The sequence below is a fragment of the Xiphias gladius genome, chromosome 7 (genome assembly GCF_016859285.1).
Source record: "Xiphias gladius isolate SHS-SW01 ecotype Sanya breed wild chromosome 7, ASM1685928v1, whole genome shotgun sequence".
NCBI classification, from domain to species: Eukaryota; Metazoa; Chordata; class Actinopteri; order Istiophoriformes; family Xiphiidae; genus Xiphias; species Xiphias gladius.
Genome location: NC_053406.1, coordinates 5,221,941 through 5,247,662, shown reverse-complemented (window position 1 = coordinate 5,247,662; position 25,722 = coordinate 5,221,941). Strand labels below are relative to the sequence as shown.

General features: G+C 42.4%; 1 protein-coding gene across 8 annotated transcripts; it reads right to left on the bottom strand.

The window, feature by feature from the left end:
• Positions 1 to 457: 457 nt before the first annotated feature.
• Positions 458 to 25,447, bottom strand: pax3b (paired box 3b). 8 transcript variants are annotated; one of them, XM_040130717.1, is made up of 10 exons: positions 25,363 to 25,447; positions 24,474 to 24,709; positions 24,081 to 24,210; positions 23,547 to 23,694; positions 16,100 to 16,105; positions 8,869 to 9,064; positions 7,816 to 7,981; positions 6,788 to 7,002; positions 3,363 to 3,642; positions 458 to 544 (listed from the first exon to the last, which is right to left on the bottom strand). In XM_040130717.1, exons 1-10 carry the CDS (start codon positions 25,445 to 25,447, stop codon positions 510 to 512), a joined length of 1,497 nt encoding a protein of 498 aa, XP_039986651.1. In that variant the 3' UTR covers positions 458 to 509. The 8 variants fall into 8 exon arrangements, with proteins under 8 accessions (XP_039986651.1, XP_039986652.1, XP_039986653.1 ...); XM_040130718.1 differs by lacking the exon at positions 16,100 to 16,105 and adding an exon at positions 17,805 to 17,810 and having other exon boundaries at positions 8,869 to 9,068; positions 23,551 to 23,694; XM_040130719.1 differs by having other exon boundaries at positions 24,081 to 24,207.
• Positions 25,448 to 25,722: the final 275 nt, after the last annotated feature.

Genomic DNA, 25,722 nt, shown 5'->3' with positions numbered 1-25,722 from the left:
AATCAACAAAGCCCTTTTCTATTCCCCCTTCAACAGATACAATTTGGGGATTAAGGTTGGAGATACATGGAAATTTCATATGTACTCATGTGGCCCTCAGATATGTAAACATGTTCCTTCACACATCGGCTCAAAGGCTGGTAGTCTGTGACAATAGATTTGGGTTTGCTGTCCGTACAAAGACCCCCCCAGTCCACAGATGGTGTTTGGTCACTTTTTTGGTGTTTGGTCACAACTCTACTGAACCAACCACATTAAGTGGCGACACCTCTGCTGTTCATCTACTATACTGATGCAGCAATGTTCAGAGTCAATCAACAGTTTTTGGTCTGATAATCCTCCCTGTGGTCCCTTCTTTTTTTGTCCATTTCTCCACCAAGAATTAATAATGCAAAGTCCTGCAGTAGAGAACATGTCCTGGTAAATGGTAGCAAAGGTTTGGTCCGGATATTAAAAGATTTCTGTCGCTGTACACGCAAATGTACCTCTGAGAAGTCTGAACCTTCTGATCAGGTGATTTCAGGCCTCAGATAAGGAAGGGCACCTGTAAAAAAAATAGGATGAGACAGTTGTTAAATTATCACAAGTGAAAAGGGCTTTTTTTCCAAAAAAATAAGGTCGAAGGATGATAAAAGAGATATATGGCTATAATAAATTTTGGGCACATGTTCTAGCATGCCTTTCCGCTAACATATGGCTATTGTTAGCATAGCATGTGCTAACAGGGGTTTGGGGTGTAAGGTCAATGGAAGGAGATGTGAGAGCAGAAGTTTGAATAAATGCAACTACAAGTTAAAATCTCCAATATTACAGGGAAAACAAACTGGAAGAATCTTATACCTTATTAATGATGTAGCATATATGCTGTGTATGCTAAAGATGTTACAATTGTATGTACTCAGGTAACTGTTGACTCCGTAAATTTTATTTCCCAACATGGCCAAAGTGCTCTACACTCCTAGCAATAAAATCCTGGAGTAGAAATTCTGAATCCTTTATTTTTTTGCCTTAAAGTGCTAAAATTTAAAAATTGGCAAAAAAAATAGGCATTATGAAATACTTAATTCTATACTTAAATAATACTTAAATTTTCTTAAATTTGTAGAACTTACTCAGCCATTGTTGCTACAACCCCCAACCTCATGAAAAAATAAAGGACATAACCTCAATGTCCTTAAGAACCCTGATCCTTACAAAAAATGGAAGAAATATATTTTGGAATTTTAACAAATTGATTCAAGTAATAAACAATGTAAAAACCAATAACAGTCCGCAACTAACAGTGTTTAGTACTTATCAATAAAATACTTGGTGGGTACCTATGCAAAATACAGAGGAAGAAGAAAAAAGGTTACGTGTTAACAACTTTGTCTTTATTTAAGTATTTTAAATTACTAAGTACCTTCCCAGAGAGCAAAAATGGGTAATATAGAATTCATATTGTAGTTTATTTAGTTGTGGTGTCATTTATTTTAAAAATATGACACACTTTATATGTTATGTTATACTATGACCTGTTACATCATCATATCTTAAACAATTAAGGAGCAAAATGCATAGAGAGTATGTCACTCAGAAACAAGTTTTATTGTGGTTTGTTGGACAATATACAAAATTATAAAAAACTGGGGAGTTAAAATTCAATGTATCATATTTTATATTACAAGTTATAATAGTTTATATAATAAACGTTTTATTTCGTGAAGTGCCACATGTAATTCGCTTCTTTTGTGACATACTGTAGCTAAGGACAAATTGGCTAAGCATCCCCTTTATTCTTTCCCTAGTACCAACCAGTAGGTATCCAGTAAGTATGTACTATGCATGTAAAAATTCACAGTACCAAATGCAAAAAAAATTTTTAAAAAAATCGAAAAAAACCCCACCACAACAATCCCTGCATAGCAACAGAGACATTACCTAAATCAAAACAAACAAGTGTTTCATAGATTACCACTGTAATTTCTGTGCGGCAGTCCACTGAGACCTACATGTCATCAAAATGTGCAGCAGCATGGACCAGTTTCTTGCACTGCCCTGGAACCTGGAGCAGCACTGTTCAATGCTGCTTCCCGAGCTGACCTCAGTCCAAGCACCTGTTTCTAATAGCTGCCCTGCCAGAGGCTATTAGGATCCGTCCACCCCCAGAAAGGACCTTTCCTCTGCAGCTCCAAACCCAACCGCACACCAGCTATCCAGTCGCACTGATTAATCACATCAAGATGGACTGCTGAGGCTTGCAACGCTGTGGAGGTGTATGTGAGTGTGTGTGCTGTCCTGGTAGACGCACAGTGCCACATGCTAGTGGTTTTTCATGTGTGTCGCCCTAATTCTTTATTCTGTCCACTTTGAGATATTTGACCGAGATATTTCATTAGACATTTGCTGTTCTCGGATATTAAGTTAGATATTCATTTGATATCTGCCGTCCCACAGAGCTACATGCAGTCAGACTCATTGGACCGTTGCCATGCTCTTTGAAGGGCCTGTTTGTCTTGCGGTTGCCACAAGGTCAGTGGATGAACCTGATTGGTCAACCCCCTGTGGACCAAAATTGGAAACGGTGGCTGCTGTAATCACGCTGGGGCACAGAATGACGTTGCCTCCAAAGTTAGACCGAGATTTGTTTGAAGTTGATTGTAACCCTCAAAGTAACAGTAATGTGAAGTGAAAAGACCCCCTCACTGCCGGACAGGTAAGTATTCTCTGAGGGCAAACAGTCTGAGGAGGGCTATCAGACACTACTGCAGCTACACGTCACTCTGATTTGAGCTGGCTCTACAGTATACCTGACCGTAGAGTATCAGCGCCAGGCCCATCGCTTCAAAGATGGAATCAGATCCGCACAATTAACCCCAACACTTGAGAATGCATGATTGGACCCGGGTAAATGTTAGCTCTCTTTAAAAAGCAGTACTGCAGCTACTTATGTGCTGTCAGCTGCATGTACAACTGTTTTTTCTTCCAGTCCCTGGAATTAAAGAAAGGAATTTTAGGTTACAGAATTTGTGTTGTTGACCAGTGGACTACCAGAATGCCTGATAACCATACTCTGTAGTGTCTGATTTGGATCAGATGCTTTGCTCTTAATTCTCTTACTATAAATAAGTGAATGGTCACTTTAAAACCAGTCAGCAGCTTGCGCTAGAAAATTGGAAAGGTTTTTAAATTGCTTAAGGTCATAGATTTAAAAAAAAAAAACAATCTTGTGGCTTTGTTGTTTTGTGGTCACATGATCTCTAAGCCCTGAGACAACCCTGTTCTCAAAAGTACATCGCATATTGCAGCTGAATTTGTTCATGCAAGCCTCTGGGTGTAGATGCAAAAAGTGAGAATAAAAAGGTGAAATCTATTGACCTTACTTTGTCCGTACTGGCCGTACTGGTAGGATGCCACATGGTCAACAGTGTAGCCTGGTGAGCTGTAGGAGGGGGGACAGTAGGACTGAGAGCTGGGCAGGGAGGGCAGAGCCGACATGGAGGGAACACTGGTCAGACCTTCCAGGCCCTTGATGTGATCCATACGCTGGCTGCAGCTGGCGGACATGCCAGCAGGGGGCTCGAGGCCGCCCGTCAGAGGTGAGATGGCGTAGTCGCTTTGGGGCTGATGTGGCACACCGCCCGGGTTCAGCAGACTCATCACCTGATGCGAAGGAAGGAAAGAAGAAGATAGAAATTGAATTTTTGGTGTTCTGTCAGATTACTGAGAATAGCTCTAATGTTGGCAGGATTTGTAGTACTGTTGTGGGAGCTAATACAGTCAACAGGATGAATTTACAATTTTCCAAATACAGTGGTTGGCCATAGCCCTCAACTTGAGCTGTGAAAAAGGGTCATATTTGTTACAGATAAGATTGAGCATCATATGTGGAAGAAATGTTTTCTGTTGTGTTTTTAGTTTCTGAGAAGGATTTATCATACATTAAATTTGCAATTTTTAGCATACAAGCACAGGAGTGTGTGTAATATGCATCAACACAGACAGCAAGACAAACACACACTCAGACACACGTAGGAAATCCCCCAGTCGCGGACATCAAAAGGCTCCCAGCAAGCCCGTCCCAGACAGAGATAGCACCAGAAAGGAAGAATTAAGCAATTTGTTTCAGATCCACAGCTCTACTTATTCTAAAATTCCTTTTTGACACTGCTCCAAAAACCCACGGCACGAGATAAAAACTTATCTCCAAATGAGATATGCTGACAAAGATAACACAAAAAAAAGGTTTTGCGAGTTCTGCTCTGTTTAGCCTCAGAATAGATTTGCAGTTTGAGAAATCCGTTAGCTCTTGACCTGGTCTTTATTAGCAACCAGATAATCGAATTTGGGGGAATATTCCTTGGCCAGAAAAGAACGGAAAAGAGCCGTGGGGCAAACTGTTTCAACTGGTTTCAAAACAGACAGGATACCACCGACCCCCCCCCCCTTCAAAGTTCACTGAATTTACCTGTCTGTCATCAAAGTGCTCAGTAAAGTGTTAATAAGGAACTCAGACTGGCTTTATCACTTATGAAAGTAACTCTAACTGAACCTGCTACCTCTATATGTATCATATCCCACCTCCTACTCAACAGAGCAAAGGCCTCAAGGCTCCTCCAGTTGTCCTAATAAGAAGCAGGTACACTGCTCTTTGGATCCTCTTGGCCCTCTAAGTGACATATTATTCTACATCCACACACACACATGGTCCTGCTTAAATCATTTCCCAAGTAGGGGAGGTGAATGGAGGAGGCTATGTTGATTTGGAGAGGGAGCTGTGTTTCCTCCCATGCCCAGTAACATTTGCCTAAAAAATTAACCTGCATTTGAAAGGTTTGGTCTAAACAGAGAGAGAGAGGGGATACGAAACGTGCCACAAGGAGCAAGGATACTTGCTCCTTAGCTGAAGGATTGTAGTTTGGTGACTGTTGTGTTCTTGCTCTTTCTGTCTTTCACCCGTCTCTACCCATCATCCCTCTTTCTCTCCTGTCCGTCTCCCTGCCTCATGAGATGGCTGCTGGCTGACCCATTCAGGGTGTTTCATTCTGGAGCACTGCCGTTGCCAGCGGCCTAAATCAGTGCGTCCAAGAGTTAGCAGGGAATGTCGGGATGGGGGGAAACATCTGAAACAGGACATTCCTTCCCTGCCGTATGAAATATATACAAATAAATTAGGACCTCTGCTTCACATGGAGGAATGCCGAGGCAAACATTTTAAGAATGCAATTACAAGAAGCTTCCCTTGGGGCTATAGTATGGCGTGGAGTGTGTTCCAGTGTTTGTGCACATATTCATGACCATGACAATGCTGTGTCTGGTTGTGGGTTATATGCACAATATTGTTTGTAAAGTACCTTTAGTGGTATATATTTTATGCCTGATGCAGTGTATCTCTGTGTTTTTGAAAGCAAGTGTGATGCTATCCAGTGTATCAAAGTAAAAGCATGAAGAGAGGTTGGGCAAACAGTTTTTTTACATGGAGAGATCCTCTCACAACACACACTCAGATCCCCAAACTCACACAACAACTAGACAAAGGTTAAAAGTAGAATGAATAAAAATTGCTTTAGTTCCTTGTATTTTTTCCTGTATTTAAAATAATTAAAAAATGCAATCTAAACAGAGGGTTGAAAAGTTGACTTAGGCATGCTGCTCAACCATGTCGTGTAATATTTGTGTAAAAGATGTTGCAAAATCCTTAACTGATCCTCAAAAAGTCATGGAGTTGATCAATTATCTACACTATGTGTGTGTGTGTCTGTGTGTGTGAGTGTGTGTGTGTGTGTGTGTGTGTGTGTGTGTGTGTGTGTGTGTGTGTGTGTGTCTGTATTTATGCGAACCTGTGAGCATGTGTGTATCCGTGTAAGTGTGTCTCTGTCTTCGCACTGCTGCGGCCTGTTCTCTCAGGAGTCAGACTGCGCCAAGCTGAAATCTCATTTTCTGCCTGTTAGGACTCTAACTCCTCTGTCTCCTCTATGGTACCCTCTGTCTAGGTACGGAGACCTTGGGACTTCATGCCTGGATAATTGGCTGTAATTGTCTTTTCAGTTCTCATTAGTCTCACACTCAATTGTCCTCTGTCCTTCTAGAGTCATCTCACTTTTCTCCTCCAACAATGAGTGACCCATCCTCCAGTTCCGCCGAGGAGTGTGTAATTGCAGAGTGTACACTTCATGTTGTATAGCAGGTGAGTTGTTGAATCAGTGAGCACCAAGTGTGTGTATTTATGTATTCCACACCTGGTTAAAACCTTATTTGAAAAGGTTTAAAAAATACAGAGCATGTTTGAATTTTTAAAGCTCTTGATTTATTATGAAGCTGTGTGTCTGACAGGATCTTGCGGACCTCAGCCGGCTTCAGTCTTTGAAATCATGTCCAAATCTAATTCTGCCTGCCAACGGTGAGGCAAGTAAAACTATCCTAGTCTCCAGCGATACGCATGTACAGAAAACACAGTCCTTTTGCCTGCTCAATTAGTTCACTGCAAAAAAGTAAAAACTTAAAGCTTTTGACTCAAATTATCTTGTGTTTTTCCAATATCACTCCAAATAAATTTGTTTAGGGTTTAAATATTTTAAGAATATTAGTATTTTTATTGAATCAAATCACACAGTCTCAAGATTTCCTCTAACAGCTTGCTAAAGAAAAGAATCTTAATCTTAATTTACTAAAAAAGAGACTAAATTAATTATTACATAAAGTGGTGCAGTCTGCAGCTTCATTGGAGCTGTATTGTATGAGCAGTATCCCCATCTGATACGTGACTTTAAGGAGCTCGAATACACATATTTTAGGGCTATGGTCTCACCTGTGGAGAGAGCCCGTTTCCTATGGTGGGGTTCATGGGATTAGACGGTCCTCCGGGGCTCACAAAGCTGTCCGAGTAGCCTGAAAAGGAGTGGCGTCCGGAGGCGAGGCAGTAAGCAGAGCCTCCTTCACCTTGTCCTGCAGCGCCAGAGGCCTGGTGGCCCGAGGAGGGAGGCAGGGGCTGGGGCCGATGCACTGTGCTGGGTGGCTCTGACACTACCAAAGGCATAAAGGATCAAGTTAGAACACTTTTAACTAAGTTAAAAGTTGCAAAACATAACTACTAGGATGTTTATACTGGGACACTGAAAGTAGAGTTAAAACTAAAGGTCGCACTGGGGCAGGTGTTGTTACTGTGTTGAATTCTCACTTAAGCAGAAGAAGAACTGCTGGAGTCAATATAAATATAAATTTGAAAGCATGCCTTTTTTCAAAATGTATAAGAAGTAAATGTTCCAACGTTTTTATTTTGTAATACAAAAGTCATGTACCAGGTAGAAATACCTGTGTCAAAATATACTTTGTTTCATTTAAAAATACTGATTCCAAAAAGAAACTGAAAAAATGCAAATGCACAAAATGCTTATTATTTACAGTAAGGACAGTAACACAGAGCTTCTCTCCATAAACTGCACATATACAGTCTTAACACAGCTAACTGAAGCTGATAAAGGCCTTAAACTAAAGCCTGACAACCCTGATTAGATTTTTGATGTCACATAAAACTTTTCTAACTCTCAAACTTTAACTTCAAATAAATGATCATATGTCTGTCTGTGATGAATTGTTTCCACCACAAATTCATTTTGGAACCTTTTTGAAAACCAACAGGATAACAGGAAAAATTGTCACCTTGCGCAAAACCTTTAGTCACCCCCCCCCCCAAAAAAAAATTACAATTTATTGTTTTCAACAACAATAAACCCTGTGCCCACAGCATGAATACTCTGAAGTGAAATATGATTAGTATAAACTTCTCTGCATGTGAACTGTCAACAACTCTATTAATGACTTGATTTCGTGCCCTACCTTGCGCTATAGATGAGGGGGGGTAGGTACTGTCAGAGAGCTGGTAGGGAGGAATGCCAGACATGGCTGAGGGTGGGAAACCCCCTGGGATCAGGTGATTAAATGCCATCAGCTGATTGGCCCCTGCTTGCTTCCTCCATCTCGCCCGCCTGTTGCTGAACCACACCTAGAAAAGATGACAATGATGACGCTCGATCAGTGTGTGTCATGTGCTTCTCATTGGACTACAGCTCTTCATCCCTTTACCCTGAGCTGTAAATACACACACACACACAAACACACACATATTTACATGTACAAAGGGAAAGCTTGACCAACAGCTTCTCTCACAGTTCTATCGGTGTGTGAAAATGAAAATCAAGGTTAGAGAAAAAATTGTGTGTGCAAGTGTGTGTGTATTATGTGTGTGTCATGGCTGGTTGCACTGAGTTTCTGAATGACATGCCATGTCCATATGGTCAGAGTTCATGCTGGGTTTGCTTTCACTTCCCATATGGAGCCTGTAGAGGAGAATTTACTGGACTCCAGATCAGAAAAAGGAAAGTCCCAGTTGGGCCCCTGGGAGCAGAGGATGAGACGTGCGGTTGCGTGTGTGTGTGTGTGTGTGTGTGTGTGTGTGTGTGTGTGTGTGTGTGTGTGTGTGTGTGTGTGTGTGCGTGGGTTTGTCCTATTGTATGGAGCAAACAGAGATCAGCAAGTTGCCTTTAAACGGTCAGAGAATGTATAAAACCACAAGGTTTATGTTTAAAAGTGTGTGTGGCAGGGATGTTTATGGAAAAGACAGGTCAGCAAGAGTGTGTTAGTGTGTTATTTCAGATAAAGGCAAATTAGTGAAGCTGAGATGTTGTACACATTTTTATGATTTAATTTTTCATGGTTCTCTTTCTGGTTGAGGTAATATTCATAATCCTTGATCTTACAAAACCCCTTAAAATATCGATCATATGAATTCCTGTGTTCCGCAAGCTTGAATCTGTTTTAATTTCTCATGAGTACCTGAAAAAATGACATTTTGCAGATACTGAGAGTCTGCATGTATGTGTCCTCTCGTACCTGCACCCTAGCCTCTGTGAGTTTGGCCCTCTGGGCAAGCTCCTCCCTGGTGTAGATGTCGGGGTAGTGTGTTCTTTCAAAGGCCCTCTCCAGCTCCTCCAGCTGCTCTGCTGTGAAGGTGGTCCGACTGCGCCGCTGCTTCCTCTTCAGTGGCAGATCAGGCTCCGACTCTACGTCCGAACCCTCGTCTGAGTGACTCGCTATTCAGACACAGGAGGTAGAAAAAGTAGGATAGGGTCTGGATGAGATTTTCTCCTGATATCAGATGTTTAATTGAGCATAGGTTGTCTACAAAATGTTGTCCACCCCTCAAATCATGAAGGTTGCTTCCTAACATTATATATGCATTTCCACTCAGCAGCCTAATCCAGTTGAAGAGCAAAAAAGCCGAAGCTATAGACCAAAACCTGATGGTGCTTTAAGTGTAATTTTTTTGACAAGGAGGCGGCTCGGACAGCACATTGACTAATCAGCACAATTGTGAAATGTCAACTGATTTACTCTGTTTTAACTTAACCATCTTATAGAAAGGAGGTATTTTCTTTTCTTTACAAACTCCCAAACACACACAGGCACCATCAGGCATCGGTCTTCCTCATGGTCTTGTGGCCAAACAGACCTCCATTCAGAAGGAATATTCAGAGCCTAAGGAATAATCCCACTGGACAAGATTCCCAGGGCACCACAGGGGGACTGGTGGACTAAAAGCCACACAAAAGGCTAATTTGGATCCAGGGGCCATTCTTTGAGTGCGTGTGTGTGCACAGACGCAAGTATGACTACTTTTTTGTGGTGTGTCTCTGTGTGTGTGTGTGTGTGTGTGTGTGTGTGTGTGTGTGTGTGTGTGTGTGTGTGTGTGTGTGTGTGTGTGTGTGTGTGTGTGTGTGTGTGTGTGTGTGTGTGTGTGTGTTTTTGTATGGATAGTAGGGTAGATGGCCAGGAGCAGTTGGCTGGATGAAGAACAAACTGTCTGTTCAGTCAGGTGAATGCTGGTCTACTTTTTTAAAAGCAAGCTATGTGTAAGTGGCTATAAATCCGCTTTATTGTATATTTATACTTCTCTCTCTCTTTTCCTTTCTTTATCTCTTCACAAGTATGACCGTACATTTCAGACTATGCAAACTAATCACATATCATCTTCACCAGTTTCCATGTCCGTCTTAAATTCTAAGACCCAAGTAATAATCTTGGTAGATGAAATCTCACCTTTGAGCAATTATGGGGCTTCTGTCCATGAGAGCAATTTATCCATCTATAACCTTATGTGTGACGCACACAAAATTAGCCTTCAGGGTAAATAGTGATATTGAATCTAGGGCTTTACTTAACAACTGGTTTCATTACTGATTCATTTTCATCCAATGTTTTTGTCATTAAAATGTCAGAAAATAATAGAAAATGCCCATCAGAATTAGAGTCCAAACCCCAAAGTTATTCAATTTTCAATCATATTAAACAGAAAAACAGAATATTTGGATTTTTTTCCTTATAAATGACATTAACTTTTATCAAAATTGTTGTTGACTGACTAATTGATTTGGCACCTACTCTTTCAGTACTAACTGAATAAATACGCTGAATTTGAGAAATATGTAACTTCTATTTTTGACTTGCCGTCAAGTGTGATCTTCAGCCTGGCTGAGCCTCAGTGATATGTTGTGTGCCCTGACAGCTTTTGTGTTTCTACTTTTCATCTCTGTCTCAGATCAGTATTAATACTATTGTGTTCTACGTTCTATAAACCAGCAGCTCGTTTTTTAACTCAGTTCTTCAAACACACCATTGGCTGCCCTCTAAGTTCACCAAGGCCAAAGCACCCACTTTTTGTGTTACACTTAATTAATTCCCCCTCAGCATAGGGGAAGTTTTGTGTGCAACACTGTATTAGTTCCCCCTCAGAAGCAACAATAAAATACAAGAGAATCCAAATAGCTCAGGGCCCCTCATGTGAAACTGATCCTCTCTCCCCCTTCGGCGATTTTCTCCTCACAACACCAATAGCAGTGGGAGTCAACTTAACATGCATTAGAAGCAAATTGGTAAAGAAACATTCAAGCATGAGGGAGGCAATAAGTAAAATATTTTCAAAGGGGGAGTGAGAGAAATGGAGACATTGCTTTAAGCCCCTGCTGAATATCTTGCAATTTTGCACTCATAGATTGCTAGTTCTTTATCAACCTGTGTTTGAGTTCAGAATTTTAACAGGAATGAAGGACACACAACCACGTGCAGAAAAAACGATGAGATAATTCAAAATGGCCACCGTGCTTTAAGATTTCAATTTCATGAGCTGTTTTTGGACCTTTCTACAAAGTACTTTTCCTACACAGGCGACAAAACCTCTCCAGTTTTGTAGGCCACACCATTCTTTACCAAACTAAGCACACAACATTTTATATGACTAGTGGGATTACAGGGACTGTGTTTTAGATAGTGGGGAAGGAATTTGGGGTGTGGAGTGTGGGGCTTTGGAGTTTTGGACAGGATGGCTGAAAAACAAGAGATGAGGCCTTTTGTAGCCTCCCCCTCCAGTTCCTGCATGGAGGAGGGCTGCTAGGAATGCTTTTTCGCTCCCCCCTGCGACTTTAGCAGCATACACGTTCCTCAGCATTTCACAGGGATTTGGGCCCTGGGAAAGCTGAGGCAGCCGGGAAAATCCTTAATCACTTTGGAATTACCTATCGGTTATGACTGCTACCGGGGTTTTGAGAACTTTTCAAAAGAAGCGACAGAGTGGCACCTCTGAAGTCTTAGGAGTCTGGTCATGATAAAATCCTGAATCAGATCCTTTATGGAGGACTCAGGTGGGCTCATTTGTTTCACTCCACTTTGTTGGATTGCGACATCACTGGATGTTAAGATACAACAAGATAAGACGATGGAATGAAATGATAACGATGTCTGTGGGGAAGCTCAGTCAGGGATATATAATGATTCCAAGAAAGCAAATGCATTGCTCTCAACGTCATACAGCTGACATGTAAAGCATGATATGATAAAAATGGCTACCAGCGTTTATAAAACAGTAAAACGTCAGACTTTTTCACTTCAAACACCAGCAGACTCCTACTTCACCCAACAAACACACTTTTTGCACTTCGGCACACCACCCTCCTTAAACAAGCGCCACCTTCTCCTCCCTCTTCTCTCTCTCATTCTCCCCCTCCTCACCCACTCTAGCAGCCTGTCTTTGTCTCCCTTCTCCCCATCTCACTCTTTTCCACCCATATTTCTCTCTCTGACTCTCGGCTCTTTGTTGCTCCACAGAGCTGAGGTCTTTGCCGGCGATTTCCACGCTCCATCTGTGGAATCCGTCATGGCTCCCTCGGCCCTTCACAGTGGAGGGCTGTCACCTGCCCCATGGGGGAGCTGGGGGGGGGGGGGGCATAAAGAGGCTCCACAGAGGGTTTGGGGGGGTGGGATAGATGGGGGCACAGCCAGGGGGCATTCTACCCCCTTCCTCCCCTAAAAAACCACCCCCTTCATCCAGAGGGAACTGTAAGAGCACCTGAGGGGGTGGGAAGGGCAGTGCAGAGGGGCAACAGGGACTGTTGCTGTGGATGTAAATGTACCCATGGGGATAGTCTGTCTGGGCATCTGTGTTGGTTTTCATTGTGGTTGTTGTTGTTGTTGGTAGAGGGGTAGTATATCCACGGTTTATGAACCCTTTATGCAGGGACACTAATGGCGAAAGGAAGTACATGCTTCCCGATGATTTCCCCCCTCTTCTCTCCTTACTTACTCTAAAAGATTAAAATTACTCTCCAGCACCACATAATATGCTCTAGCAATCATTCTTGAAATCATTATAGAGCCTCTCCATCAGGTGAGTTTGTGCATTGCCTGGGAAAATGCGTAAATGTTAAATCAGTTTATTGTAAATTGTTAAAAGGTTAACATATTTTTTTATGAATAGTTACAATACAAAAATGAACCTTAAAAATTGGATTATAAAAATACCATTTGCATTGCAAAGATAACTATTTTATTAGTATTATTATGTTCTTTTCTCATTTTTTTTGAGGAGTAAGACAGTGGACATTTTCTACTAGAAAGTGTCCCAAATTTCAATTTCTAAAAAAAAAAAATTTTGAGCAGTCCTTGTTAAGAAGACAAGAAGACAATTTTATGGTAGCCTGTAATGATTGGTGTACTGTTCTAATTGAAATCAACTTTTTTGCCATAAATAGACATCAAATCTGGCTGAAAATCCATTAAACATGATCTGCTGCTTCTAAATATATGGCTAGTTTATGGCAAAATTCATAGAAACCTGAAAATGATGAGTATATGCATTGATCAGCCAAAATATTAAAACCAGTTACGTTATCAATGACCCAACTAAAATTAACTTTCACTGTCACTTTCAAGTAGTAAATGCAACTCTTTTTGGTGATGGATAACAGTTTTTCTGACATCCCTAAATTTTGAAGTCACCAATTAAAGAATTTTTTGCAATGGCAATATAAAGTCACAGCAGTCTGCTGTTTTTGTGTGTGTTTGATAAGGACACTGCAGAGCTGTGATTGCTCACAATGCTGTAAGAACCGGAACTTTTTTTAAAAAGTTTTTTTCTCTTTTCTCAGCACGTCTCTTTTAGAAAAGAAAAAAATTCAATGAAGTTTATTCTACTTCCATATGCATCAAACATCTGATTAAGCATCAACCACATGCCTAAGATTCTAAAATATAATGCCATGCAAATAAAAGTGGCAGGTGATGAAGATTCATGAGATGTCACATGGGGAGTTTGGGGTTTTCTGGTGACAAAGTTGTGCCAAGAGAGAGGGCAGCCACCCAATCGCCCCTGAGGCTCAGTACTCCTCACAGCTTGGCTTGGGAGCTCATAAACACACAAAAACAAAGACACACCCAAAGCCTGCAGTCCTCCAAGTACATGACCTTCTACACACATGTATACAGCGCTGGGTTTCCCCAGATTCTACATGCATTTTAAGGCCACGTTAATCAAGCTTGTCAGGCCTGAGGCGTCTCCACTTTAGTGTCCATTAACCTGCTCACATGCCCCTAAATTTGCTCTAGAACATACACATACACAGTAATTTCCAAAATGATCTTTATAACAATGAAATATAATGCCAAATCAGCATCCGGATATCTTGTATACTACCTCTCTTCCTGAGACAAGGGGAGGAGAGGGAAGAGTAGATGGAGAGATGAGGGTGAAACCTTTCCTTCCTTCCTGGATCTTTTCCAGTCTTGTAAACCTGCGGTTTCAGAGTGCCCTGTTTGCCGTCATCGCCTCACTATCCCTAAGATCTGATCACATCGATTTGGCACCGTCAAGTAGCCCTGGCCAATCAAATTATCCACTCTAACCCTCATATTGCTCCCTGCCTGTATACATATTCTATATCTTAAAATGTTTTATTTATAGCCCCCATAAACACTTGACTTCTTTTTGTATACTTTTGCTCCTTCTCAGCCTACAGGGGCAGGGGGTTGCAGACATGGTCCTGACTCTTGTCAGTTCATCAAAATATGAGAAAATATGATCCTTAAAAGGGTAAAATTATCTAGGAGAAGGCCTGGAAAGGCAGCCTCTGCAAGATCGCCTGGGAGCCGAGGAGCATTAAGCTGCAAAATAAGAGAAGAGCAGTTGGAGGGGGTGGGTGGAAGGGGTTAGAGGAGAAAGGAAAACTGTTTAATTTAACCAAACTGAAGCCCTGAGAGACACACAGTGCATGGGACTCCAAGCCAAAACAACCTCTCCAGAGCCAAGAAAGCCCAAAATGGCTCCCGCCGTGCAACATCATACTAAGGAAGAGAAAAACGGGGAGAAGGATTCGGCTGAGACAGACTGTTGGAGAGACTTTGGCATTGCTTAATTCTTTTTTGTGGGGGGGGGGGGGCACAAAGCCTTAAATATGTCCACTGAGACATGAGACAGTACGCATTGAGCATGCATGCATGTGTGCGTGAGAGCCAGGAAAGAAAGGGGATGTGACAAAACTTGGGGTTTGGGACCTGGGGGAATTGACTGACCATATGTGGACTATTTACACCCCTCTGTGGACATCCCAGTAACTCTTCTGAGGGATTGGTTAATAGTGAGGGTAAATTGAGCCTCTGACACATTGCCCCCCTTCTCTCCACCTACCCCTCTCAAAAAAAACAAAACAAAAGGCAGAGGAGACAAACGCAGCATTTATTTGGGCGGGCCGACCATGCTGCTCCTATTCAGGAGCTGGGGGACTAAGTGACTGGCCGACTGCATTAAACAGTATATAGAAGTCAAGGCAGGCAGATGCTGGGCCAAATAATGGCTTTACTGACAGCTTATGGACCCATCTGCGACTCTTTCTGGTAGGTTAAGAAAAAGATGGTGTGTGTGTGTGCGTGTGTGTGTGTGTGTGTGTGTGTGTGTGTGTGTGTGTGTGTGTGTGTGTGTGTGTGTGTGTGTGTGTGTGTGTGTGGGAGGGAGGGGTTGGAGGGAAAACTCACTTGACTTGCTAAGAAGGAGTTGCAACCTCCAAAGCTGCCCCATAAATGAGAGTGTGCTAGAGATGTGTGTGTCTGGCCCTGTTCATACCTGACATCAACATGCGTCTTGGGTGATCAGATCACAAGTGGACATCTCTGAGTCAGTTCACACCTGGCATTAGAGTACCATGTGTCTTGAGTGACCACTTGTGATCGGATCTCACTTCCCCGTTCTGTATGCAAACCAAGACCTGTACAACATTTCCGTTTGGAAAGACCAAATTCTGAGTTGTTTTTAACTGGCAGGAGGCCGCAATGCACTTCTCGTGCCTAGTCTGACCACCTCCGAATGTGATCTGAGTGATGGGACCTCAATGTGTCCTCAACATGTCTTGGGTGCGTTCAAATCTGTACTTAGAGCTGTCCACTTGTGATCGGATCAGCCAGGATGCATGTTACTGCCAGGTATGAACAAAAATGATGTTGGTTAGAATGTGAGTGTGAAAATACAGAACATGATGTGCGTTGTCAAAACGACCAATCGTTAATCCCAGCCTTGTTATGGTGCAAAAAAATGACATGACAAAAAGTATAAAGGCATCTGGGGGGGAGTCGGGGAATGATTACCTGTCATTTGTAGCTAAATGTGTTTCTAATCCTGTTTCCTGTGTAGCGCCAGGGGAGAGTGACCTTCCGCAGCCCTGTGAACCTACTGTTCCTCTCTGTCTTTTAACTCTGAAAATAACTCACAACTCCAGACAGTGGGGAACTTGTTGAGATCCAACACGGTGAGCTGTGAGTAGGTCAACTGTCATTCTTAGTTTTTTTGTTGACAAGAAGGAAGTTTGATAGCTTCATTTTCTTCATCCCACTGTCAGGCTGTTCCTACTGACTGCGGTGGCTATTAATCTTCCCCATGAAACGATGTGAACTCTTTAAGAAAATGTAAATCTATCATCAACAACACAAAAGCAGTCCATAAGCACATACTACTGTAGCTGTCTCTGGAGTACTTTCCCCTTGTTATTGCAGTCGTGATCCATGTAGGTAATTGAGAAGTAAGGAAGTTGATCCAGAACAATCGATGTTTCTTTACTGCAGTAATGTAATGTATAATGCTGTATTCATGTTAAATGGTTGGGGGTAGATCTGAGTTTCCAACTTTTTACCTCAACTTTCAGATGGTTAATATGCAGAAGGAACTCCTGGTTTGGCAGCTAATCCATATTTGAACAAGGAAATACCTGTAATCAAGTTCTACAGAATGGTACATTCATTCAAAAAACTTGGACAAAATTGATTATTTTCATCGCACACTGCATTGTGTAGCCTATGTTGTAAGGCTCAAAGTCCAATACAATTAAGTGTGAAACATAAATGTAGTAGAAACCATTCTGCTCCTGCTTGATACCCTCAAGTTTGAGAGTGTGCACATTAGTGATTACAAAAGATATTCCCACATGGCATGACTACAGCATAAACACACATTTTAAGCCTCTTTACCCAAGGCGACACAAAGGCTTCTGGTCTAATTAGTTAACAAAGCTCTAAAAGAAAGTCAGGCTTCATCAGTCAGGTGATTGACAGCTGCCTGTCCCCCATCAGCAGCATAGATGCTGCATTTACTGGCCTCTGGCTGGCCTCTGCAAACTTTGACACTCAACCCTAACCCCAATACACACACAATGACATACACAGACATTTAAAACAATCATGCTCCCAAACACACGGACAAATATATGAGAGGAAAACACACGCACTCACATTCTTTCTTACTTTCTCAGATACACACACAAACACACTCATGCACATTAAAAAACAACCTCTCTCCCCCTTTCCCCCCAGCTGTTGTGCCTATAGTGCATACTTGCAGCAGATAAAGAGGGGCCTTATTCTAAGGCGAGCCATTCTACTTGACCTTCGCTGGGCCTTTTCACTCTTTCACTCCCTTCAAACCGTCTTTGGAGCTCACTCACTCTCAGCTCAATGTGGCTAGTCCATCACGGGTGAAGGCTGGGGCGCTCCTGCGGGTCTTGAAGGGGGAATACCCCAAATACCCCCTGCCCCCTCCACCATACACACATGCACATACACACACACAGGCACACACACCCCCCCCCTCTCAAAAATCACCCTGACTTCAAAGTTGGTGTGCATTCATTAATTGCCCTTTGAATTGATATCAGAGGGTCACAATAAGAGTGTGAAAGGAAAAAGAGGCTTTAATGAAGCATAGAGCAGCCATTCATTTGCAGATAACTATGTTTTCATGCTTGAATAGTCATCATGCATGGGCTTATTAGAAAAAACTCATAAGAGAGGGAGGAGTGTGGGATGAGGAGAGAAGGACAGAGAGACAGAGAGAGCCCCAGGGTAGAGGAGAGTGATTTGGTGCTCACCACTTGGCCCTCATGCCCCCCTTTGCCCTTGTGCCCAGGGACTCACTGAGTGATACATTCATTCTTTCAACGGACAGACAGAGCCCTCTTCACCAGACACTTGGCTTAGTCCAGTAATAGCCAATAGCTATTATAGGATCCATCGAGAGCATATTGGTTCTGTCTTTGTCAGATTTGATGAGACAGAAACATCAACGGGTAGATTATTGGGGCTGCGACTTACAATTATTTTCATTATCAGTCCATCTGCTGTTTTTTTTTCTTAATTATTCAGTTCATTGTTTGGTCTATAAGATGATAGAAAATAGTTTTTAAAAATGGCAGTTCAGATTTTCTAGTCCAGGGTGACATCATCTGTCTTGTTTTGTCTAGCCAACACCCTAAGCCCAAAGATGCTGAGAGATAAAAGCACCAAATCCTTAAACTGGAGAGGCTAAACCCAGAGAAAATGACCTAAATGGTTAATCCATTACTAAAATAATTGCCCATTATTTTTCTGTTGATCAACTAATAGAATAATTGACTCATCATTTCAGCTTCACAACTTACCGAAATCATTAAAATGAAATATCACGTTTGAAATTTTAAATAGTTCATTCCGTGTGTTGAAAAACATCTTTTGGAATTTTCATCTTTGTTGACTACACAACGCTGCTTTAAATGCCTCCATAAGTGAGAAAGTACGGCAAAACAATTGAGCTCACTGGTCGTTCATTTCGTATGCAAAAACGTATAATGATGGGCAACTGGACAATATGTAAGATGTCACTTTCAAATATTATTATTTGAAAGTTTATTTTTATTTGAAAAATGGTTTTATCAGTGAACATTGCAGTCAGAGTACTTGAAATGTCACTGATCTTCAGATAACTACTGCCAACAGCTTAAGTACAAAAGTTAGTGTGAAAAGTCAGTCTCAGCTCAAATGCCTCTCCAAACACCATCATCCCACACTAAACAGACTGCACCCTCTGTGCTCTCGACCCATTCTCGGCCTCCACCCCTGCTCCCTCACTTCTTCCTATCACTCCTCTTCCCTCAGTGCTCTCCTTCCTCGTCTCCTTTCCTCTGCTCTGGCACTGATCCAGTGTGTGCCCACATCATACATTTGCAGCACGCCATCCTTCACCCCAAATGGCAGAGAATCCCAAGTTCTTCATTCACTCACATTATTTACACAAACAAAATCCTGCTCCATTTCTGTGACAAAGCCAACTAAATCTTTATGGCTCTTTCATGTATTGTCTGCTCACGGTTCCCTTTTGTCCCCCGGCTATTGGCCTGGGCCCTGGATACAATGAGCCCGGGAGAATGGAGGCAGATTGAAGGAATGCACCTCAATAAACCTAATTATGACATGATGACTGCGCTCACCATGGTAGGGGTTTTTCAAAGATCCCGGGCTTATTCAATTAGCCCTTTCCAGGATCCCCTTTCACCAAATAAAGTTATCCCTTTGACTGTTTGCATTGCAGAGTGGAATGTGTATGTGTGTGTGTGTGTGCGTGTGTGTGCATGTGGTTGTGTGAATGTGTGCACACACACTGGCCTAAATGGAAATGTATCAGCCCTCAACAAGGCTCCTCTGTATTATCTGGTTAATTTCACCTAACGGAGTATGGGCTCTAAAAGATACACTGTGAAAATGTGACGCAGGAGGAGGGAGGAGGCAGGGACACCGTGGCTGTTTTAATCATTAACTTTGTCTCCAGGGTTAATTACTTTGACGCTGGCAGTTTGGTACAGCCCAGCAACAGGCCTGGAGGGCCAGCTTTACTGCCAAAAATAATTATATATTTGATAGAAAATTGAGAAAGGGTGGATTTCTTTCTGTTTTAACTTATATTTGCTTAAATATAAATAAGGCTTTAGATTAGACTTGTCAATCAATGCTTGATTAATTGAAGAACAGGCTGTGTTCACATAAGTTTTTAAAATTCCATTCAACTCTCTCTGTCGACCATATAACTGCAAATATTAATTCTCTAAAGCCACCATTCAAGAAAGCTGCTACTAATCAGAAAATTATGCAACAGGTAACAAAAACACGGGGCTAAAAATGTGGTTTGCATATTGTAATTTTCAAATGTACCGATGTTATTTTGATAGTTCGGTGTTAATTCGTTTGCTGACAGAATATATCAACTCAAGATATCTTGCACGGAGAAGTGACAAGAATACCTTACTCCAAAGCAGACACCATCACAAGTATAAAGGTGAAAAATATTCAAGTTAGCTTTACCTACTGATCAGACTTAGTTGCTGCATTTTTTATAGGCATGACGTATTGGAATCGCAACAAAATATACTTCTAATCAACCCACAAAAGGTTAATAAAGAACTTAATTAGAAACTTTATGGAACTGGACTGACTTCCCTTTGTGCGCTCCGGAGGATGCAGCCAAGATATTAAACGAGCTGTGCGCCGCAGGCTGAGAGAAACAGAGAGGAAGAATAGGAAACAGAGGGAGAGGGGCGGTGTTGCCTCCAGATGAAAGTGAGATGAAATAAAAGAGTCGATTTAATCTGCTTGAAGAGATTTGGGGAGCAAGTGACGGAGGAGGAGCGGGGGGGGGGGGGGGGGGGTGAGTTTTCGGAGTTGTGCGCAGCTCCGGACGGGTGGCCGGGGCCCCCATTGTGAAGCTGCGCTCCGGGCCAGACTGGGGCTCTCCGGGGAGAACATTGGTCCCTATTCACCAAAAACACTCTTTAATACACTCCCTCCGTCATTAAATGTGACATAGCACAATATCGACATCATTTAGGAGACATTATTAATGTTCGAGGGGGCAAGGCCGGGACTCATCAAAGAATCAGGAGGAGCAATGATATACAGGCTGCAGACGGCACAGTGTTATCAGCGTCATCCTTCGAGGCGGAGAAGGCCATTTAGTTTCGTTGGCCATATTCAGCCTGAATGTTATGACAAACACAGCCATTAAACTTCATCAAATGCTACTGAATCGGACAATGTTGCTTTTTTCCGTTTTAAAGCGCTGCAATTAAAAATTCAACAGGTCAGCAAGAAAATTACCCACAGTTTCCTTTCGTCGGCAAAACCAAATAAACGCCGCGAAATGTATGTATAACTTTTGACATTATACATTAATCATATCATAATTATTATTACTATTACATATCATTATATAAATGATAGCTTATGTTGGCGACCCAAAATGTCTCTTATTGGCCAGTCAGTTTTGTTGTTAAGCATGCGCCTTCGCTAACGTATATTGCATCCCACATTTTGTCCCTTTTGAAACTGGCACGTCTTAAACCGAGGGTGAGCGCCTGATGCACATTTTTGCGCGTACGCGCACGTAAGCGCGTACGTGTGCCCAGGTTTTGGGGGCGAGCACGCACCCTCGAGCTAAACGTGAGTGGATTTCAGAGGCCTCCATTGTAATTCTGAATGGCAGTGGCGTTCTTTAGCCGACCCCGAAAGGAAACATTTTGTAGGTGAAAACGGCCATTTTCTCTCGGTGAACGGGCCCTCTAAACCGTGCCGGAGCGCTCCCTGAATAATTCATCCTTCATTGCGGCCTCATAATGTGTTTTGTCGGGCTTTTCTGTGGAGAAGCTCTCCTCTCCCCTTCTTTTTCTCTGGCTGAATTATAAACAGGTTGCCTTCTTCTTTTGCGGCGGCCAAAGCTTTTTCCAAGCTGGCCTTTTGTCCGCGCGCAGCCCAAGCGTGAGCCCCAAATAGACTCTCGCGCCTTTGTCTCCCAAGTTCATCCTTGAGCGTCCCGTTGTGTGCGCGAGGCGTGTCTTTGTGAGGAGATGGAAACCGTTGAACAAATGTTTGATCAACTCATCTGGGGGACATTTTGTCTCCTCAGACTAGTCCTTTATCTCTTCTCCCCTATTTTACCGATGCGGAGAGGAAGAAAGAACTTACAGGGAAATGGTGGGCCAAATGTTGACATTTCGCTGCTTAAAGTGATTAAAAGAGTGGAAAGAGAAGGGAAGGGGAAACTGTTGAACGTGGATTTGACTAGCTCATTTTCGGGTCTGTTGAGGCTTTGGTGCCAAAGGCGGACAGATGTGCTGGCATATTAGTCGACCAAGTGTTTAAACATGAAACATTTCGTAGGCTTCTCCAAATTTTGCTTAGAACATCGCCAGCTCGATGGTCAGACTGAGGCTGGATTGTCTCAGCTGCCATCACCTCCAGTGTTTTTTTTCCAGGAATTCCGGTTCCCCAGTTCAATGTAGCTGTCACACATGCTGCGCCTATGAGCTGTGGACCGAAAGGTACAGCCTAATGGCTATTTCTCGGGTGAAAAGCAAAACACTGAAATTGATTTCATCGAGTAAAAAGGATGACATACGCAAGATCAGCACCCTTCGGTTTTTCTCATGTCAAACTCGGGCGCTTCGGGTCATCGTTTATTTCACCTGGACATTAAAGGAGTAGCTGCGCGTGACGGATTTCCACCCTAATGTCGAAGGGTAAAAGTAAAGAAATGACATTCAGAATGGGCTGATTAGGCCTCTAATGTAGCTGTAGAGCGATGAGCCCAGAACCGCTCACAGATCTCCGATTAGGCTGCTGTCGGGGAAGCTGTTCATTGAGGGAAATGAAGAAAATATGTTATGTTTTATACTCTGGCCTGTGCCACTTCATACAGTTTCCCCCAGAAAGTTTGGCATGGGCCTGCACTGTAAAAGACTTTGTGAGCTAGAAGGATTTTTTTAAAAACAGTTTAAATATGAATACACTCTCTGACTGAATAAGGCAATGCCTCTCCAGAAAACAGTCTATTCGACCTCATTTAAATCCACTAGAAAAACAACCCAAATTGCATTGAAAACAACTTATCTAAGTAGGTTTAGTTGCTTTCACTAGTTTCGTGAAAATAGGATGTCGGGACTAAATGTGACACTCAACAGCCTGCTTGTACAGATGGTCACTTTTTATAGTGGACACAGCCGTTTCAAACACTAATAAAAACTGACGCGTTGCATAAAATAGCATTCAGACTATAAACAAACAACCAAGGGGCAAAGGGTAATGTGAACGATGTTGCCATACCTTATTAAGGCATTACACTTAAATATGGTGGATGGATTTGTAATGCTGACGCCGCCTTCTCTTTGTAATTAGCTAATTCACAGGAATACAATTGATTTTAAAATTCGTGCATCCCAATATGCAGACTTAATGTAACACGGCTATCCACCCAAACTGCTTTTACACCACTGCAAAAAATAAACACGTACACACGCTCAAAGGCGCACACACACACACACACACACACACACACACAATCCCTTTCCCGCACAGAGCCATCACCTGCTGTTTGATTTACGGTATGGCCTCATGGGAAAGCATTAGCAGGAGAGATATGGTCGATAAAGAATTCCGCACAAAGGACGACGCACAGTCTCCACCCCATGCAGCAAATTTACAGCATGCTGAAACTTCCCATAGTGGCTGGAGATACGACTAAATAAAACCGTTCTCCTTTAAGCTCTGCCCAAAAGCGATCAACAGGTTGGAGGTGTGGGGACAGAATACTAGTGTTCCACAGGTCCCTCGCTTTTCTGCAAAATTGGATTGTATCCCTCTATAATTTAATTCACTGCAAGGGAATGACACCATTCATATTATAAATAGATATACAGCCTGTTGAGATTTCACTCGCGCTAATAGTTCCCACAGTGCAGCTTATATAGACAGTTTAGCAGTGGAACATTAAATAAAAATCCTTCTAATGGACTCGCAGAAACGATATCTGATAAAACGGGATTCCACCGGGCTCTAACGTGTGTCTACATGGGGTTACAGATATGAAAAAGACAACGCCAGCAACAACAACCTGAAGAGTTTACTCACATCTGTCTCCTAAGATTCCTTCAATGCTGTGTTTGGCTCTCCGGTCGTTGTCCTCCAGCTCTTTCTTCTCGAGTTCATCTTCGTCCTCCTCCTCATCGCCTTTTCCCCCGAACTTACTCCGCATGATGCGACTGATGGAGCTCACTGCAAAAGTTGAGTCAAAAGGTGTAAATGAGTCATTAACAATAAAATGTAATACATATACAAAATATAACAATGACATTCAGATAGCATTCGTTGACCCTACATTAAAATCGGACCAAATATAGGCCATTAAAAATCTCTAAAAATTAAATCACAGAAAGAAATAGTGGATTTGTCGGATTTGTTAAAGGGGGGAAGTTTTTATTACTTTACTGTTTTTCAATGACCATGTGATAACTTGTTGTGGACAAAGTTTTTTTTTTTAAATAAAAGATGACGTACACGCAAAATAATAATAATAATAATAATAATAATAATAATAATAATAATAATAATAATAATAAAAAGTAATAATGTGAAAATTCATCATTTCTGCCCTTTTTTACCTGAAGGCACGTTGTTGCGGTCACATATCCCATCCTTCAGTAATTTATCCCGAATCTCCCAGCTAAACATACCCGGGTTTTCCCGCTTGTAGTCTTCAATTCTCTTCTCTACGTCCGGCGTTGTTCCCTGCTTCAAAGGTCAGAAAAGTTGCAGTGGTTATTCACTTCGTTCTGGCCCTTGGGGCACAATGCATACAGAGCCTATTATAACTTAAGAATCAACAAGTTACTATTATGTTTGTATCACTATATGAATTTATATCAAAAGACTAATAAGATCAACTATGTCCGAAAATCTGCAGGTAAGAATATTGCCTGTAATTGTTTTAGCGTTAAGCCTTCACTATCCCCGGTCTACCAGAGCCTCTGCTGCTCTGCTCTTTTGGTCCATACCTTGGGTTTGCTGCCTCCGATGGCCCCGGGTCTGATGGAGCCCGTCTCCTGGTACCGGCACAAGATTTTGGACACGCAGCCGTGGGAGACCCGGAGCTGCCGGGAGATGACACAAGGCCTGATGCCATGGTGGGCCATCTCCACGATCTTATGACGGATGTGGTTGGGCAAAGGTCTGCCGTTTATGAAAACTCCTCCGAGCTGGTTCACTCGGCCTTGACCCAGCGGGGTAGAAACTACATTTAATCAAAATATGAGAGGGTCTTGTCACCAGCGGGATCCAGTGCACGCTGTTATAGGCTACACAACACCACAAGTAAAGCCTGAACCGACCGCACACGGAACTGAATACGCCAATAAACACATGTTATAGAAAGAAGCAGCTGTTTTATTTTACTGCTGCAAAGATCGCTGACAATTAATGTTTTGCCTATTAAACCTGTAAGCAATATCTACCTTATAGCAATAAAGTTATACAATTATCCCACTGAAACCTTTAAATTATTAATGACAAAATCAAATATGATGAATGAATATCCTAATTATTACATATAGCCTGTGAACACGTTTGTTTGTCAGTTAAATTGTAAAAAAAATTGTAGCGAAAAAGCAGTAAAATAAACTACGCAAGAATGGATAAAAATAATGGATAAATTACGAGATATGTCAGTTCAACTACCAGTCAAGTAGGGTGTAATTGTTTACAAAGACTGGGTCCTCTAACTCTAAAAGTTTGCGTTTTTTAGCCGAGGTTTGGGACAAGACTGAATGAGAGGTCTACGGCTACATAAAAGCAACAGTTACTCTTTACTAACTAGCACTGAAACGCTTATCTCTTCTGTCAGCATCCGGGGTGGGAAACGCTCCTTTTGGCGATGCGATGCTTTACCTTCCAGTGGGAAGCCACTGCGGGGGTAGTTCTGAGCCAGCGTGGGTCGCATCATCCTGGGCATTGACCCCGCTAACGCAGTCATACCTCCACCACCCCAGTGACTGCTGATATCTCCTGTTAACGGGGAGGCTGCTGCTCCGATAGCGAGTGTGCAGTCGGGGAGGGGGGGTGGGAGGGGGGGGGGGGGCGTCGTGAAGAAAAATCGCCCTTTTCGCCTGTGAAGAAGCTTCCTGGAGGGTTAGCCTCGGCTAGCCTCGGTTAAGGTTAGCCGCAACCGGGCTACAGCCAAGCACCAGTGTCCCGGGACGGCCACAACCCTCTGAGGAGTCAAAATTGACGAGAAAAAGAAGAAAATTG